Source organism: Salvelinus sp. IW2-2015, linkage group LG4q.2 (assembly GCF_002910315.2).
Source record: "Salvelinus sp. IW2-2015 linkage group LG4q.2, ASM291031v2, whole genome shotgun sequence".
In the NCBI taxonomy this organism is placed as follows: domain Eukaryota; kingdom Metazoa; phylum Chordata; class Actinopteri; order Salmoniformes; family Salmonidae; genus Salvelinus; species Salvelinus sp. IW2-2015.
This window is the reverse complement of record NC_036843.1, coordinates 20,142,010-20,159,957: the sequence shown is the minus strand read 5'-3', so window position 1 is coordinate 20,159,957 and position 17,948 is coordinate 20,142,010. Positions and strand designations below refer to the sequence as shown.

Sequence of the window (17,948 nt, the reverse complement as noted above, 5' to 3'; positions counted from 1 at the left end):
GATGTGAGATTCATTCAATTGTTTGTGGAGCATTTATGATCACCAGTGTGCTGCAGGTTCATCCTTCTTAGCAATAGTTTATTTAGAATTTTATATATGTGTGCATAGTTTTTTCAATTCAGTCGCATGCTCCTTCCAAGCAATTTCATACTATTAGTTTTAGTTGACAGCACAGAATGGCTATCGAGCCTTTTTTTCAGGGCAGCACTGGTTGTGCTAGATATTTTCGAGTTGCGTCAGGAACAATTTTTGCTAACCCTAACCCTTTTCCTAACCTTAACCTAATTCTCCTAACCTGCAATGTGAATTCTCCTAACCGGCTGGGTAAGTTCCCCTAACCTGCTACGAAAAATGACTTCTGCTAGACAAAACTACTATCCACTAATGCGATACAGCAGCTAGCACCACTAGTTACAGTCAACCTATCAAAATCTGCACATCTCTTTCCTAGAAATATGATTAGTGGATGTGATGAACAATTTAATTCACAGGTTGTGCAAGTCAGGAAGGAAACTATGATCAACTCGTCATCACCTTAGCTACTTCTGCAAAAATACAATTAATGCATACTGGGGTGTCTATTTTCACTGACCTGTGTAATTTTGTGACATTGGGTTAGGAGGGGCAGGAAACGTTAGCCTGAATGCAGCCCAGTCAACCAGCCAGCCAGCCAGCTGCAGACCCAGCCTGGGCTCTGAGGCTTTGCTTTGACATTGGGGCCTGTTAGTTTGGCCTGCTGCCAATGTTCTCCATTAAAGTGTGACTCAGACAAGCAGCCCTCCCTTCCTCACTCAGACTTCCTCTCCTCTCATATCCTCTCCTCCTCCTCTGCTCTCCTCTATCTTCTCCTCCACTCTCTCCTCTTCTTTCCATTCCTCTCCTCTCCTCCTCCTCTCCTCCCCCTATATTCTCCTCCACTCTCTCCTCTTCTTTCCATTCCTCTCCTCTCCTCCTCCTCTCCTCCCCCTATATTCTCCTCCACTCTCTCCTTTTCTCTCCTCTACCCTCCTCTCCTCTGTTTTCCTCCCATCCCTTTCCCACTCTCTCCTCTCTCCTTCGACCAGTGTGACGGCCACTCCCTAATCCAGACCCTGGGGGAATCATATGTCTCTGAACAGATTGTTTTACCTCCTGACAGCCTCACTTGGGTTCAAACACTATTCTAATTCAAACACTATTCTAATTCAAACACTATTCWAATTGCAAATACTTTATCTGTGCTTGATTAAGCTTGCCTGGTATAATGGAACAAAAGAAAAGCCATACAACTGCAACCCCCGCCCATCTGGCACTCCAGGCAGGCTAAAGAAAACACTCAAATATTTMAAATATTTCAAATAGTATTTGAACCCAGGTCTGTTGATTGACTCTCCTCTCTGCTTGCCAGCTAGCTGGGTAATTATGGGAGAGCCTAAGCAGGCCTGGTCTGCCTTGGTCTCTCTGGAACCACAGTGGTGGACTGGAAGGCTGCTGGAAGGCTGTTGGGAGGGGTAGCTACCAGCACACGGCCAGGGCTCAGGTTTGAGTAGATTAGTACAGTACAGTGCACTGCAGCCTGGACTCAGATCTGTTTGTTCTGTATAGCCAACTCCTATGGCCATGTTGTGACAATAGGAGTCAAATCAAATATTCTTTGTCACATGCTTTGTTAACAACAGGTGTAGACTAACAGTGAAATGCTTACAGTCCATTCTCAACAATGCAGAGCGAAAATAAATTGAGAAATAATAGAAAAGTGAAACATGTAATAAAAAAAGTAATAATAAATACACAATGAGTAACGATAACMTGGCTATATACACGGGGTGTCACGCCCTGGCTATGGAGAGGTTTTTTATTCTCTATTTTGGTTAGGCCAGGGTGTGACTAGGGTGGGCAGTCTATGTTCTTTTTTCTATGTTGTTGGTTTTCTATGTGTTTGGCCTGGTGTGGTTCCCAATCAGAGGCAGATGTCTATCGTTGTCTCTGATTGGGAGCCATACTTAGGTAGCCTGTTTTTCCATTTTGTGTTGTGGGTGATTCATTTCTGTTTAGTGTGTGTTGCACCTGACGGAGCTGTTTCGGTTGTCACTGTGTTGTTTTTGCTTTTTAGTGTTCAGTTTCAATTAAACATGACGAACACTTACCACGCTGTGTTTTGGTCTTCACCTTCTTCCGACGACAGCCGTTACACYGGGTACCAGTACAGAGTCGATGCGCAAGGTATGGGGTAATTGAGGTAGATATGTACATAGGTAGGGATAAAGTGACTAGACAACAGGATAAATAATAAACAGTAGCAGCAGCGTATGTAATGAGTCAAAAAAGTTAGTTGACAATGCAAATACAAATTCAGGTTAACTTGGTGTGTTTGTGATCCAGGTTTCTTAATAGTCAGATGTGTATGTGTAATGCCAGTAAAGTGGAGTGCTTATCTGTCTGCAACATGTCCATGACCTACCAGGACATTCAAGCCATACTGTATGTTGCTTATGAGCAGATTTCAACAGAACAACACCCAGGGGAAAGAAAGAAAGAGACAGAGAGAGTAGGAAAGGGAAGGAGAAAGGGGAAAGGAAGGCATTTAAAATACACATGGTGAGCTATGCATCTAAATCATATGGTATGATGCCTTGTATCCACACAGAAAAGAGAGGGACATACAATACAAAGAACAGTGTCATATTCTGGCCATTTAAGTTAGCCACCTTCAGTTCCTTAAAGGGATGTGATGGGATCTGAATAACAATGTTATCTTCCCTACAGTCTTAGAAAAAAGGGRTCCCAAAGGGTTATTCGGCTTRCCCGTAGGAGAACTCTTTTTGCTTCCTAGTCAAATCAAATTGTATTTCTCACATGCTTTGTAAACAACAGGTGTAGACTATCAGTGAAATGCTTACTTACGGGTCATTTTCCAACAATGCAGAGTTAAAGACTTCGATTTTTTTTTTTTACTGCAAATAGTGACACAAGGAATAAATATACAGTGAGTACCAGTACCAAGTCCATACGCACGGGTACGAGGTAATTGAGGTAGCTATGTACCTATAGGTAGGAGTAAAGTGACTAGGCAACAGGATAGATAATAGACAGTAGCAGCAGCGTGTGTGTGTGTGTGTGTGTGTGTGGCGTCAGTATGCATCAGTGCGTGTGTTATGTGTGTGTGGGCGTATGCAGTGTGTGTTGGGGTGTCAGTGTAAGTATGTGTGAGTGTGTGGGTAGATTCCAGTGTGTGGTAGCTATGTACCTATAGGTAGGAGTAAAGTGACTAGGCAACAGGATAGATAAGACAGTAGCAGCAGCGTGTGTGTGTGTGGCGTCAGTATGCATCAGTGCGTGTGTTATGTGTGTGTGGGCGTATGCAGTGTGTGTTGGGGTGTCAGTGTAAGTATGTGTGAGTGTGTGGGTAGATTCCAGTGTGTGTGCATAGAGTCAGTGCAAAAAAGGTTTGAACCCTTTTGGTTCCAGGTAGAACGCTATTGGGTTCCACGTAAAACCCTTTCCCTAGAYGGTTCTACATGGAACTCAAAATAGTTCGACCTGAAACAAAAAAGGGTTTTACATGGAACCAACAAATATTATTCAAATGGTTCTCCTATGGGTTGTAGATAGAACCATTTTTTGTAGAAATGGAACATTAAACAAAACTAATGCTATAAAAAGACAGCCTGTCTCTTTCCTTCCAGTGTATCTGATGGGTCTGTCTGGTGCAATATTTATGTCAGACCTTGGATTACGGTAGTTCTATTATTTCTCTCCAGAGGGTGGTGTGTCCTTTCTGCTATTGATGACAGAGTGAGGTTACATATTGACCAAGAGTCTGCACTGTTAGCTGTCTAGACTTCATAAAGCATGAAGGTCCCTTGGCTAGTGTACTGTAGTATAGGGCTCAGTTTTGGCCTGCATCTCCTCTAACCTTTCTGAGATAAGAAGGCACAGCCTATGTGATTGAATTAAAAGTGTCTTAATAACAAAATAATAATACAGAATCATGTGTACCAGTAAGTAATATGCTATTAATTTATCTAAATGTTGATTATGCGATCTGTGTGCTCTATTGACGTCTGATCTGAGTTCGATTAGTTATACCTAGGAATTCCTATAGGGGCGCACCGGGCATCCCAGCTCACTCATTACAAGTGACTTGAAGCTGTAGCTAAAATCCGTGTGATATATTTTTATATTTCCCCCTTTCAGGTAGGAATGCGATTTCGAATGTATTTGTTCATGTTAGAATGTTACAGATGTTACTGTGCGTTATTTAGTCAGTAGCAAATATGTTTAAAACAATAAATGTGTTGTATGTTTAGACCACTTCGTAGCCATTAGCCGTTTTGCTAGATAGCTTGCTAGAAGGCTGCTCACTTACATGAGGTGACTTCGTGATCAGAGCGTGCCCGAGAGAGACCACGCGCACAGGTCTTGTGTGTGTGTGAGTGGGAACAATGGAAAAGTTTTGGGAAATGTGAATGTTGTTGTAATCTAAAGCATTATTTTGTACCTATGTAAATGGTTGATTTTATATGAAAAGACTCATTACAAGTGATTTAATTATATATTTCCCCCTTTCAGGGGTATAACATTTGAGGCTCCATTGTGATGAATGCACCTAACACGGAACCCAAACCGGCTGCGCACGTCCGCCATCGTGCATAAATCTATTTTGTTCCCCACACCAAACACGATCATGACAAATCATATCAAAACAAACTCTGAACCAATTATATTAATTTGGGAACCGGTCGAAAAGCATTAAACATTTATGGCTAGTTAGCTTGCACTTGTTAGCTAATTTGTCCTATTTAGCTAGCTTGCTGTTGCTAGCAAATTTTTCCTGGGATATAAACATTGAGTTGTTATTTTACCTGAGATGCACAAGGTCCTCTACTCTGCCAATTAATCCACACATAAAACGGTCAACCGAATCGTTTCTATTCATCTCTCTTCCTTCCAGGCTTTTTCTTCTCTTGACTTTATATTGCGATTGGCAACTTTCATAAATTAGGTGCATTACCGCCACTGACCTCGTTCGTCTTTCAGTCACCCACGTGGGTATAACCAATGAGGAGATGGCACGTGGGTACCTGCTTCTATAAACCAATGAGGAGATGGGAAAGGCAGGACTTAAATAACTGATTTCTATTTTAGCCCTTGGCAACGCAGATGCTCGTTGGCGCGCGCAATAATTGAATAACATAGATTTCTACATTTATTTTGCAACGCTCGCGCATGCGACGTGAGCTGTGTGGTCAGGCTGTAAGATCATCTCCACGAGATAGGAAGACGTTCATCTTCAAAACCAACTCGATGACAGTGTGACAGATGGCTACGGTGGAGGTTCGACAGACACTGAGATCAGAGTGAACATCAGGGAGCAGCAAGGTCAATTCAGTAAAAGAAAACCTTTGTTAAAAGTGTTGTCAACTTTTTTTGCTAGTAAAATGGAACCAGCGTTAGAGGATATGCAAATAGAAGTGAAAGGAGCATTGTATAAACTGACTAAATACAATCTAATTGAAATAAGTGACATTTTGGAAATATCAAGTCCGGACCAAACCAAGAGAATCTAACTGGTAAAACACGCATGACCCTTGTTTCACATGTTATAAAATATCTTGAACGGGAAGAAGTAAAAGACACAAGCATTTCGCTACACTCGCATTAACATCGGCTAACCATGTGTATGTGACCAATAAAATTAGTTTTAATTTGAAGACCTAGAGGATGATGGTATGTCTGAACTGTTGAACCTTAAAGACATGATAAATGAGATGCAGGAGGCTAGTGACCTTATCTCAATGACCAAAGCGAATTAAAATGAAGAACTCAAACTACAAACAGAGCTCGAGAAGTTAAGGCTTTCACCAAAAAAAAAAAAAAGTGGGGGGCAGGGGGCCTTTAGACAAAATGAGAATAAGAAACAGGAGTGCCACCGCCCCCCCCCCCCCCCAAAACACAGTGCAAATGCAGGGACACGCCATCAGTAGGGCACAAAGAGTTCAAGATATCCGGTCAAATATGTGAACCAGGCCAAAAAGAAAGACTCACGTTCTCCAGCCTTGCTCACCAAATCAAAAACGGACTAAATAAAGGGTATCCAGAGATAGAAATAGTGGATGCAGTGGTAAGAGCTATTGCACAAGGGCTGCAAATGCGGCGCTATCTGGAAGGAAAGTCAGAGTTGACTCTACCCACACTGAGGAGAGTACTGTGGTCTCACTACCAAGAGAAGCGTGCAACAGAACTGTATAGCCAACTCACATCATCAGTACAGAGCAGCAAATAGACCACACAAAACTTCCTAATCTGTTCCTTAGAGCTGATACAGAAAATCCTTTTTGCCTCACAGGAGCAAAGTCTGGTCCTAAGTATGACCCAGCACTGGACCAGAGCATGTTCGTGCATATTGTCCTGACTGGTCTACAAAATGACAACACAAGAACGTACATGCAGCCATATCTCTTAGACACAAAAACAACAGATGAGCTGCTTCTAGAGAAACTGAACACTGCATATGCTAACGAGACAGAGAAACAGAACAAAAGGAAAATAGCCATGCCACAGCGGGCCGCCACTGTCCAATCAGCTAAGACTGATGAGGCCCCTGTTGAAGAGAAATGCCCTCCCCAACAGAACTCACCAAAACGTTCCCCTGACCTGGTATCAGAGCTAAAATAACCCAAGTCTGATATGATGGTGTTAAAGAACTTGAGTGCTGAAGTCTCACAAATCAGAGAATCCATTCAACAACCTCTGTTTATACCGCAGCAATATCCCCCACCACCAAGCAGAGGACAGGTTAAACAGGATAACATGACAATGCATTATAAAGCACAAGGTCCACCGCAGCAGCACTGGCCAGCTCGTGGCCTAGGACGGATGAGAAAAAACATCCAGTTCCATCAACAATGATATGAACCATAGGTGAGAGAAGTAGCCCAGTTCCAGCCGAGATATGAACCACCGGTGAGAGAAACGGCACAGTTCCAGCAGAGATATGCACCACAGCGATACTATGCACCCCCAAACTGTGCCCCTATGAGAAGGTGCTTCCACTGTGAAAAGAGCAGATCAGAGGAGTACTGCCAACACTGCTACAGATGTGATTTTTTTATGCACACACCTGTCTATATAAGGTCCCACAGTTGACTGCATGTCAGAGCAAAAACCAAGCCATGAGGTCGAAGGAATTGTCGGTAGTGCTCAGAGACAGGATTGTGTCGAGGCACAGATCTGGGGAAGGGTAGCAAAAAATGTCTGCAGCATTGAAGGTCCGCAAGAACACAGTGGCCTCCATTCTTAAATGGAAGAAGTTTGGAACCACGAAGACTCTTCCTAGAGCTGGCCAAACTGAGCAATCGGGGGAGAAGGGACTTTTTTCAGGGAGGTGACCAAGAACCCGATGGTCACTCTGACAGAGCTCCAGAGTTCCTCTTTGGAGATGGGAGAACCTTCCAGAAGCACAACCATCTCTGCAGCACTCCACCAATCAGGCCTTTATGGTAGAGTGGTCAGTTGGAAGCCACTCCTCAGGAAAATGCACATGACAGCCTGCTTGGAGTTTTCCAAAAGGCACCTAAAGTGACAGCCTCATGCTGTGGGAATGTTTTTCAGCGGCAGGGACTGGGAAACTAGTCAAGATCGAGGCAAAGATGAATGGAGCAAAGTACAGAGATCCTTGATGAAAACCTGCTCCAGAGCGCTCAGAACCTCAGACTGGGGCGAAGGTTCATCTTCCAATAGGGCAATGACCCAAAGCACACAGCCAAGACAACGCAGGAGTGGCTTCTGGAKAAGTCTCTGAATGTCCTTGAGTGGCTCAGCCAAAGCCCGGACTTGAACCTGATCGAACATCTCTGAAAAGACCTGAAAATAGCTGTGCAGCTATTTTCCCCATCCAACCTGACAGAGCTTGAAAGAATCTGCAGAGAAGAATGGGAGAAACTCCCAAAATACAGGTGTGCCATACAGGTGTGCCAAGCTTGTAGCGTCATACCCAAGTAGACTCAAGGCTGAAATTGCTGCCAAAGGTGCATCAACAAAGTACTTAGTACAGGGTCTAAATACTTATATATATGTGATATTTCAGATTTACATTTTTAATACATTTGCAAAAATGTCATTATGGGGTATTGTGTGTAGATTGATGAGGAACATTTTTTTGAATCAATTTTAGAATAAGGCTGTAACGTAACAAAGTGGAAAAGGTAAAGCGGTCTGTATATTTTCCGAATGCACTGTAGATAGATTATATATACTACCATTCAAAAGTTTGAGGGCACTTAGAAATGTCCTTGTTTTTGAAAGAAAACCCAATTTTTGTCAATTAAAATAACATCAAATTGATCAGAAATACAGTGTAGACATAGTTAATGTTATAAATGACTATTGTAGCTGGAAACGGCAGATTTTTCAAATGGAATATCTACATACAGTTGAAGTCGGAAGTTTACATACACTAAGTTGACTGTGCCTTTAAACAGCTTGGAAAATTCCAGAAAATTATGTCATGGCTTTAGAAGCTTCTGATAGGCTAATTGACATKATTTGAGTCAATTGGAGGTGTACCTGTGGATGTATTTCAAGGCCTAACTTCAAAACCAGTGCCTCTTTGCTTGGCATCATGGGAAAATCTAAAGAAATCAGCCAAGACCTCAGAAAAAYAATTGTAGACCTCCAGAAMTCTGGTTCACGCTTGGGAGCAATTTCCAAACGCTTGAAGGTACCATTTTCATCTGTACAAACAATAGTAAGCAAGTATAAACACCATGGGATCACGCAGCTGTCATGCCGCTCAGGAAGGAGACGCGTTCTGTCTGCTAGAGATGAATGTACTTTGGTGTGAAAAGTGCAAATCAATCCCAGAACAACAGCAAAGGACCTTGTGAAGATGCTGGAGGAAACAGGTWCAAAAGTATCTATGTCCACAGTAAAACGAGTCCTATATCGACATAACCTGAAAGGCCGCTCAGCAAGGAAGAAGCCACTGCTCCAAAACCGCCATAAAAAAGCCAGACNAGATTCTACTTTTTGGAGAAATGTCCTCTGGTCTGATGAAACAAAATAGAACTGTTCGGCCATAATGACCATCATTATGTTTGGAGGAAAAAGGGGGAGGCTTGCAAGCCGAAGAACACCATCCCAACCGTGAAGCACGGGGGTGGCAGCATCATGTTGTGGGGGTGCTTTGCTGCAGGAGGGACTGGTGCACTTCKCAAAGAAGATGGCATCATGAAGAACGAAAATTATGTGGATAAATTGCAGCAACATCTCAAGACATCAGTCAGGAAGTTAAACCTTGGTCGCAAATGGGTCTTCCTGTTAGGTATGCGTAACTGGCTGTAAGGGAGTCAGGCACAGGAGAGCAGAAGTTGGGTAGCCAAAGGAGCCTTTTATTTCGGCGAACAAAACACATGTCACTAAGAACTCTAAACACAATATGGGTTGACATAACCCAGCGCAAACCAGTRTAGCGTGCACATACACGAAACAACAAACAATTCCACAGACAGACATGGGGGGGAACAGAGGGTTATATACACTTCTAATACTGAGAYAATTGAAACCAGGTGTGTAGGAAAACAAGACAAATGAAAGGTGGATCGGCGATGGCTAGAAAGCCGGTGACGCAGACCGCAGAACGCCGCCCGAACGAAGAGGAACCGACTTCGGCGGAAGTCGTGACACTTCCAAATGGACAATGACCCCAAGTACACTTCCAAAGTTGTGGCAAAATGGCTTAAAGACAACAAACTCAAGGTATTGGAGTGGCCATCACAAAGCCCTGACCTCAATCAGTTCACAGATCACTGCACCTGTACATAGCTCATCTGTAAACAGCCCATCTATCTACCTACCTCATCCCCATACAGTATTTATTTATTTATCTTGCTCCTTTGCACCCCAGTATCTCTACTTGCACATTCATCTTCTGCACATCTACCATACCATACTTCACCACCATGGCCTATTTATTGCCTTAACTCCCTTATCTAACCTCATTTGCACTCACTGTATATAGACTTCTTGTTTTCTTTTATTCTACTGTATTATTGACTATCTTTTGTTTATTCCATGTGTAACTCTGTGTTGTTGTATGTGTCGAATTGCTATGCTTTATCTTGGCCAGGTCGCAGTTGCAAATGAGAACTTGTTCTCAACTAGCCTACCTGGTTAAATAAAGGTTAAATAAAAAATATATATATTTTAAAAATCCCATAGAAAATTTGTGGGCAGAACTGAAAAAGTGTGTGCGAGCAAGGAGGCCTACAAACCTGACTCAGTTACACCAGCTCTGTCAGGAGGAATGGGTCAAAATTCACACAACTTATTGTGGGAAGCTTGTGGAAGGCTACCCAAAACATTTGACCCAAGTTAAACAATTTAAAGGCAATGCTACCAAATACTAATTGAGTGTATGTAAACTTCTGACCCACTGGGAATGTGATGAAAGACATAAAAGCTGAAATAAATCATTCTCTCTACTATTATTCTGACATTTCACATTCTTAAAATAAAGTGGTGATCCTAACTGACCTAGGACAGTTTTTACTAGGATTAAATGTCAGGAATTGTGAGTTTAAATGTATTTGGCTAAGGTGTATGTAATCATCCGACTTCAACTGTAGGTGTACATTGGCCCATTATCAGCAACTATCACTCCTGTGTTCCGATGGCACGTTGTGTTAGCTAATCCAAGTTTATCATTTTAAAAGGCTAATTGATCATTAGAAAACCCTTTTGAAATTATGTTAGCACAGGTGAAAACTGTTGTTCTGATTAAAGAAGCAATAGAACTGTCCTTTAGACTAGTTGAGTGTCTGGAGCATCAGCATTTGTGGGTTCGATTACAAGCTCAAAATGGCCAGAAACAAAGAACTTTCTTCTGAAACTCATCAGTCTATTCTTGTTCTGAGAAATGAAGGCTATGCCATGCGAATTTGCCAAGAAACTGAAGCTCTGGTACAATGCTGTGTATTACTCCCTTCACAGAACAGCGCAAACTGGCTCTAACCAGAATAGAAAGAGGAGTGGGAGGCCTCGGTGCACAACTGAGCAAGAGGACAAGTACATTAGAGTGTCTAGTTTGAGAAACAGATGCCTCACAAGTCCTCAACTGGCAGCTTCATGAAATAGTACCCGCAAAACACCAGTCTCAACGTTAACAGAGAAGAGGCGACTCCGGGAATCTGGCCTTCTAGGCAGAGTTCCTCTGTCCAGTGTCTGTGTTCTTTTGCCCATCTTAATCTTTTCTTTTTATTGGCTAGTCTGAGATATGGATTTTTCTTTGCTACTCTGCCTAGAAGGCCAGCATCCCGGAGTCGCCTCTTCACTGTTGACATTGAGAGGGGGTCAAGCAGTCAAGTATGGGCTAGCATTATAGGGTAATTTGGAAGGCAGTAATATGATGAATAGGCAACTTACATAGCAGAAAGACGGTGTAAGAAGGACATGGATGATGATTCTGATTTGATATAAAGGTTAAGTGCCCAATGCAATAAAAGTCAATCAGAAATGTGTTTGTTGTTTACAGTAGGTAACTTCCACACCTGATATTTGGGTAACAGTTGTATAAATCAGTCATTGTCAAATAAAAAATTTCAGACAGAGGAGGCTGGTGGGGAGAGCTATCGAAGGACGTGCTCATTGTAATGGCTAGAATGGATTCAATGGAACGGGGTCAAACACATTGTTTCCATGTGTTTGATATCAGTCCATTGATTCCATTCCAGCCATTACAATGAGCACGTCCTCCTATAGGCCATCCCACCAGCCTCCTCTTGTTTAAGATGGGTTTTGATGCATCACCCATGGCTCAACAGAAACCCATATGATATACAGTTCCTTCTGCATTCATAACTCGCTTCCTTTTCCAGCTAATTTGATCAATTGAAGTGAACTGAAAAATAAATCATTKGTGAGTTAACACTTTCCATGCCGTCTTCAATTGTGCAACTGCAGGTAGTCCATTTCGAAGGCCCATTCTCCATACATTCAAAAGAAACATTTATGAACACACTTTTTCTTTTACACATTCTTTAATATATACACATTCCCAGAACGATACAAAGGAATCTATATTGTAGGATTCTTCACAAACGGTAATGTACAATGTTGAGGCTGTACATAAGTGGGAATAGAATATAACCGTTTAGGTTTAGAACGAGATGTCTCCTGCACAACATTCATCATTATGATTGATGCAACACTTTATACAATGAGCAAAAAAAAGCCTCGACCTCCCAAGAGAGGAAATTATGCAATAACTATTAAATGTATTTAATTTTTTCACTTTAGACTGAATGTTGACAGGTAGGCATATACACTCAAGCACATCCCCCAAAAGCAACATTGTTGTAAGCATGGAGCACTTCTGTTCTGGGCGGTGTATAATGAAAACATAAGGTGGTGGCTGACTAATACGGAAATCTCTCTGACCCATGATCATCAAGCCACCTGGATGAAGTAAAATACAACAGGATTTGCGGGAGAGAGGAACACAAATGTAACTTATTGTTCAACTATTCAAATAACAATGTTATAAAAACACACTTAAAAAAATAAAATTTTAACTTTTACATTCAGATAATTGTTAAAGGTTTTAAATTATTTTTAAGAATGACATTTTTTCTATATCCAGTCTACAAGRTGGCAAGGTAAGAAGACACAGTGCAGCCTTTTTGACTATACGGACAAGGCACAATGATAAGCTTGTTGTGAGTATCATTGTCCTCAAGAAATACACTCCTGTCATAAGCACACAAATATAAAAAAAAAAATATGTTTTGGTAACCCATATTTTATTCTTAACAATTGCAGAAAATCTAGTATTGAAGCAACGGCAATTATTTTGCAAAACCAGATTGCGCTCTCTGAAAATAATTGTTTTTCCCAGTAGGTCAACTGGCCAAGCCACTTCCATTGTCATTGACTGTTAAAACAAGAGGAGATGCACTCTAACCTTTGTCCAGTCTATCACATCAACCTCTCCCACCCATAAATCTTTCCAAGCATGTATTTGTTCAGGAACACAATTCCACATATTTTCTTCCTCTATATTTTGACTACATACTAAACATATTTAAAACAATTTTGAAATATATTGATTTTAAAATATCACTTTAACCATGTGGCAGCATGGTACACACTGTTCCTGGATAAATATACAAGTAACCTTCACTAATCTTAACTTGAGTGCCGTGTCAATACTTTGAATAAATCCTTCATTGATTAACTTAAAAGCTTTGGAAAAAGGTTGAAAATAAGACTTGGCCCATACACACTCAGTTGCCATGCATCTAAAAATATATCTGAGAAACTGATTCTTCAAATCTTTAAGAAAATGTGTTGGTATACCCAAAACTACCAAGAACAGAAAAAAATAAAAAWAATAATAAATCAACTGAGGGACTCTGTATCACTTGATAAGAAAAAGTCAACCAACCAACTAAAAAAAAAAAAGTCWGTCAAAAATATCAAGACAAAAAAAAGACTAATTCCAACTTTAGTAGGATTACTGCTTGTTTTTTAGTCAAATTTGACCCGTCCTGTTAGACATTGATCCAGGATCTAGTCTTATGTTCCAAAAGCCACACTAGCACACTACTTAGTATGCCAATACATCACACCATACTACATAGTGCACAAGTTTGGGCATTGGGACACAATAGAGTTGAAGTGTCCTCTCCATTGGTGTTTTTTGGCTTGTCTTCAGTCCTCGTCATGGTTGTAGAGGATGTCAGCGACCTCATTCTTCCTGTGGGCGGGAGGCACCAGGTGGTGAGGTAGCTCGGTGGGCAGCTCGTACCCCTCCAGCTTCACCTTGATCAGGTGCTGCGCCAGGGCAAACTCCTCGTCATCCAGCATGCCATCTTTATCACAGTCCGCCAGCTTCCAGATCTTCCCCAGGACTGTGTTGGGCAGACTGGAGCTCATCATCTCCTTCTTGGCATTGACTCCACTGATCTTTCCGTTGATGGGATTCATGGAGTAGAAAATCTCATCGTACTTGTGTTTGTCACGGCTCACGATCCAGTCCTCGCAGTCAGACCCGGCGCTGATGCCCTCTCCGTAGCCCTGGCCGAAGGGACCGTCTTGGGAGCCCTCAAAGGCCCCGCCGCTCACCATGGCTGGGGGTGCCATGCTCTCCTCGTCGCGGATCATGGTCATCAGGCCGGAGATCTTGTTAGCCAGCATCTTGTCCACAGACTCAATCAGCTTCATCTTCAGGGAGGGGAACTTGCTGAAGTCATAGTGCTGGAGCTGCTCCTGAAAAACAAAGACAGCAAGAAAGTTTAAGAAACAGGGATCAATGTCATTTGTAATCTAGTCCTGCTTCACAAAATAACACATTACAGTAAGATAGAGCTCTCCAACCCTGTCCCTGGATAGCTACCCTCCTGTAGGGGTTCGATCTAAGCCGAGTTGTAACTAACCTGATTCAGCTTATCAACCAGCTAATTATTACAATCAGGTGTGCTATATTAGGGTTGGCGCAACAGTAGCTCTCCAGGACAGTAGCTCTCCAGGAACAGGGTTTGAGAACCCTGCAGTAAGACTACGGCTTCCCATCTATGCAGCCTACCCAATCACTTTTTATTTTTTTTACAGGCCTCCTGGGCCGTATACAGTGTTCCTCACTGAGTTCCCTGAATTTCTTTCGAACCCCTGTAGTCATACCAGATACTTACTTTTTACTTTGTAATTACCGTTTATATATTTTGTTTTTCCCTCAACTTTTTTTTTTTTTCATTCAACTTTTTCACTCCGGACACTTTATCTGGACATGGTTCGTCAGCACCTTCAACAGCCGAAGCTAAGTAGTAACATTAACATGGTGCCTTCTAATTGCAGTCGCTGTACTCATAATATACAGGAGAACGATCGCCTTACGGCGAGGATAGCTGTGCTACAAGCCCAGCTTCAGACGCAATCGTTAGGCAAGGGTAATTTCAGTGTAGGAAAGGATGAAACAGCATCTGTGCCACCAGTAAGTACAGATAGTAGTATAAATCCCCTCGCACAGTCCCCGCAGCCGGACAACTTTCTCATGGCTTCTGGAGGGAAATGCTGTAGGAATGCTCAACCGGTGTCGCTTATTCAGCCGACAGAAACTTTCAACCGGTTTTCCCCATTAAGCAGCGAGTCGGAGTCTGAGGCCGAGCCTTCTCTTGTCTCTACTCCTCCCGTTACGGGGTCTGAGACGCCGAAGCTTCCCACCATTAGCTCTGACAAATTGAAAACCCTAGTCATTGGCGCGCATTACCCGCAGTATTAGACTTAAAAGGAGTCATCCAGCGATCATACACTGTTTACCAGGGGGCAGGGCTACCGACGTTAAGGCTAATCTGAAGATGGTCTGGCTAAAGCTAAAAAACTGCGCGTGTAGAGAGTATAGAGATATTGTTATCCGTCGGCACCAATGATGTTAGGATGAAACAGTCAGAGGTCACCAAGCGCAACATAGCTTCAGCGTGTAAATCAGCTAGAAAGATGTGTCGGCATCGAGTAATTGTCTCTGGACCCCTCCCATTTAGTGGGAGTGACGAGCCTACAGCAGAGTCTCACAACTCAATGCTGGTTGAAAACTGTTTTCTGCCCCTCCCAAAAGATAGAATTTGTAGATAATTGGCCCTCTTTCTGGGACTCACCCACAAACAGGACCAAGCCTGGCCTGCTGAGGAGTGACGGACTCCATCCTAGCTGGAGGGGTGCTCTCATCTTATCTACACCAACATAGACAGGGCTCTAACTCCTCTAGCTCCACAATGAAATAGGGTGCAGGCCAGGCAGCAGGCTGTTAGCCAGCCTGCCAGCTTAGTGGAGTCTGCACACTAGCATAGTCAGTGTAGTCAGCTCAGCTATCCCCATTGAGACTGTGTCTGTGCGACCTAGGTTGGGCAAATCTAAACATGGCGGTGTTGCGCTCAGCAATCTCACTAGAATAAAGACCTCCATTCCTGCCATTATTGAAAGAGATCGTGATACCTCACATCTCAAATAGGGCTACTTAATGTTAGATCCCTTCACTTCAAAGGCAGTTATAGTCAATGAACTAATCACTGATCATAATCTTGATGTGATTGGCATGACTGAAACATGGCTTAAGCCTGATGAATTTACTGTGTTAAATGAGGCCTCACCTCCTGGTTACACTAGTGACCATATCCCCTGTGCATCCCGCAAAGGCGGAGGTGTTGCTAACATTTACGATAGCAAATTTCAATTTACCCCCCAAAAAATGACGTTTTCGTCTTTTGAGCTTCTAGTCCTGAAGTCTATGCAGCCTACTCAATCCCTTTTTATAGCTACTGTTTACAGGCCTCCTGGGCCATATACAGCGTTTCTCACTGAGTTCCCTGAATTCCTATCGGAAATTGTAGTCATAGCAGATAATATTCAAATTTTTGGTGATTTTAATATTCACATGGAAAAGTCCACAGACCCACTCCAAAAGGCTTTCGGAGCCATCATCGACTCAGTGGGTTTTGTCCAACATGTCTCTGGACCTACTCACTGCCATAGTCATACTCTGGAACGGAAATGGCGCCACASCAAACTGGAAGTCTTCCGACTAGCTTGGAAAGACAGTACCGTGCAGTATCGAAGAGCCCTCACTGCTGCTCGATCATCCTATTTTTCCAACTTAATTGAGGAAAATAAGAGCAATCCAACATTTCTTTTTGATACTGTCGCAAAGCTAACTAAAAAGCAGCATTCCCCAAGTGAGGATGGCTTTCACTTCAGCAGTAATAAATTCATGAACTTCTTTGAGGAAAAGATCATGATCATTAGAAAGCAAATTACGGACTCCTCTTTAAATCTGCGTATTCCTCCAAAGCTCAGCTGTCCTGAGTCTGCACAACTCTGCCAGGACCTAGGATCAAGGGAGACACTCAAGTGTTTTAGTACTATATCTCTTGACACAATGATGAAAATAATCATGGCCTCTAAACCTTCAAGCTGCATACTGGACCCTATTCCAACTAAACTACTTAAAGAGCTGCTTCATGTGCTTGGCCCTCCTATGTTGAACATAATAAACGGCTCTCTATCCACCGGATGTGTACCAAACTCACTAAAAGGGGCAGTAATAAAGCCTCTCTTGAAAAAGCCAAACCTTGACCCAGAAAATATAAAAAACTAAAAATCGGCCTATATCAAATCTTCCATTCCTCTTAATTTTAGAAAAAGCTGTTGCGCAGCAAATCACTGCCTCCCTGAAGACAAACAATATATACGAAATGCTTCAGTCTGGTTTTAGACCCCATCATAGCACTGAGACTGCACTTGTGAAGGTGATAAATTACCTTTTAATGGCGTCAGACCGAGGCTCTGCATCTGTCCTCGTGCTACTAGACCTTAGTGCTGCCTTTGATACCATCGATCACCACATTATTTTGTAGAGATTGGAAACCCAAATTGGTCTACACGGACAAGTTCTGGCCTGGTTTAGATCTTATCTGTCGGAAAGATATCAGTTTGTCTCCGTGAATGGTTTGTCCTCTGACAAATCAACTGTAKATTTCGGTGTTCCTCAAGGTTCCGTTTTAGGACCACTATTGTTTTCACTATATATTTTACCTCTTGGGGATGTCATTCGAAAACATAATGTTAACTTTCACTGCTATGCGGATGACACACAGCTGTACATTTCAAATGAAACAGGTGAACCCCAAAAATAGCCCTCCGCTAGAAGCCTGTGTTCAGACATAAGGAAGTGGATGGCTGAAAAGTTCTACTTTAAACTCGGACAAAACAGAGATGCTTGTTCTAGGTCCCAAGAAACAAAGAGATCTTCTGTTAAATTTGACAATTAATCTTGATGGTTGTAAAGTCGTCTAAATAAAACTGTGAAGGACCTCGGTGTTACTCTGGACCCTGATCTCTCTTTTGACGAACATATCAAGACTGTTTCAGGACAGCTTTTTTCCATCTACGTAACATGCAAAATCTGAAATTTTCTGTTC

At 42.4% G+C, this 17,948-nt stretch overlaps 1 protein-coding gene across 1 annotated transcript in view; it reads right to left on the bottom strand.

Moving 5' to 3' along the window:
• Positions 1–12,004: 12,004 nt before the first annotated feature.
• The window catches only part of LOC111963451 (EH domain-containing protein 4), a 43,816-nt gene continuing 37,872 nt past the window's right edge, over positions 12,005–17,948 (bottom strand). Inside the window, exon 6 of the mRNA XM_023986900.2 lies at positions 12,005–14,247. Within this exon, the coding sequence (XP_023842668.1) occupies positions 13,690–14,247 (558 nt within the window). The 3' untranslated portion in view covers positions 12,005–13,689. The remainder of the gene's footprint in view (positions 14,248–17,948) is intronic.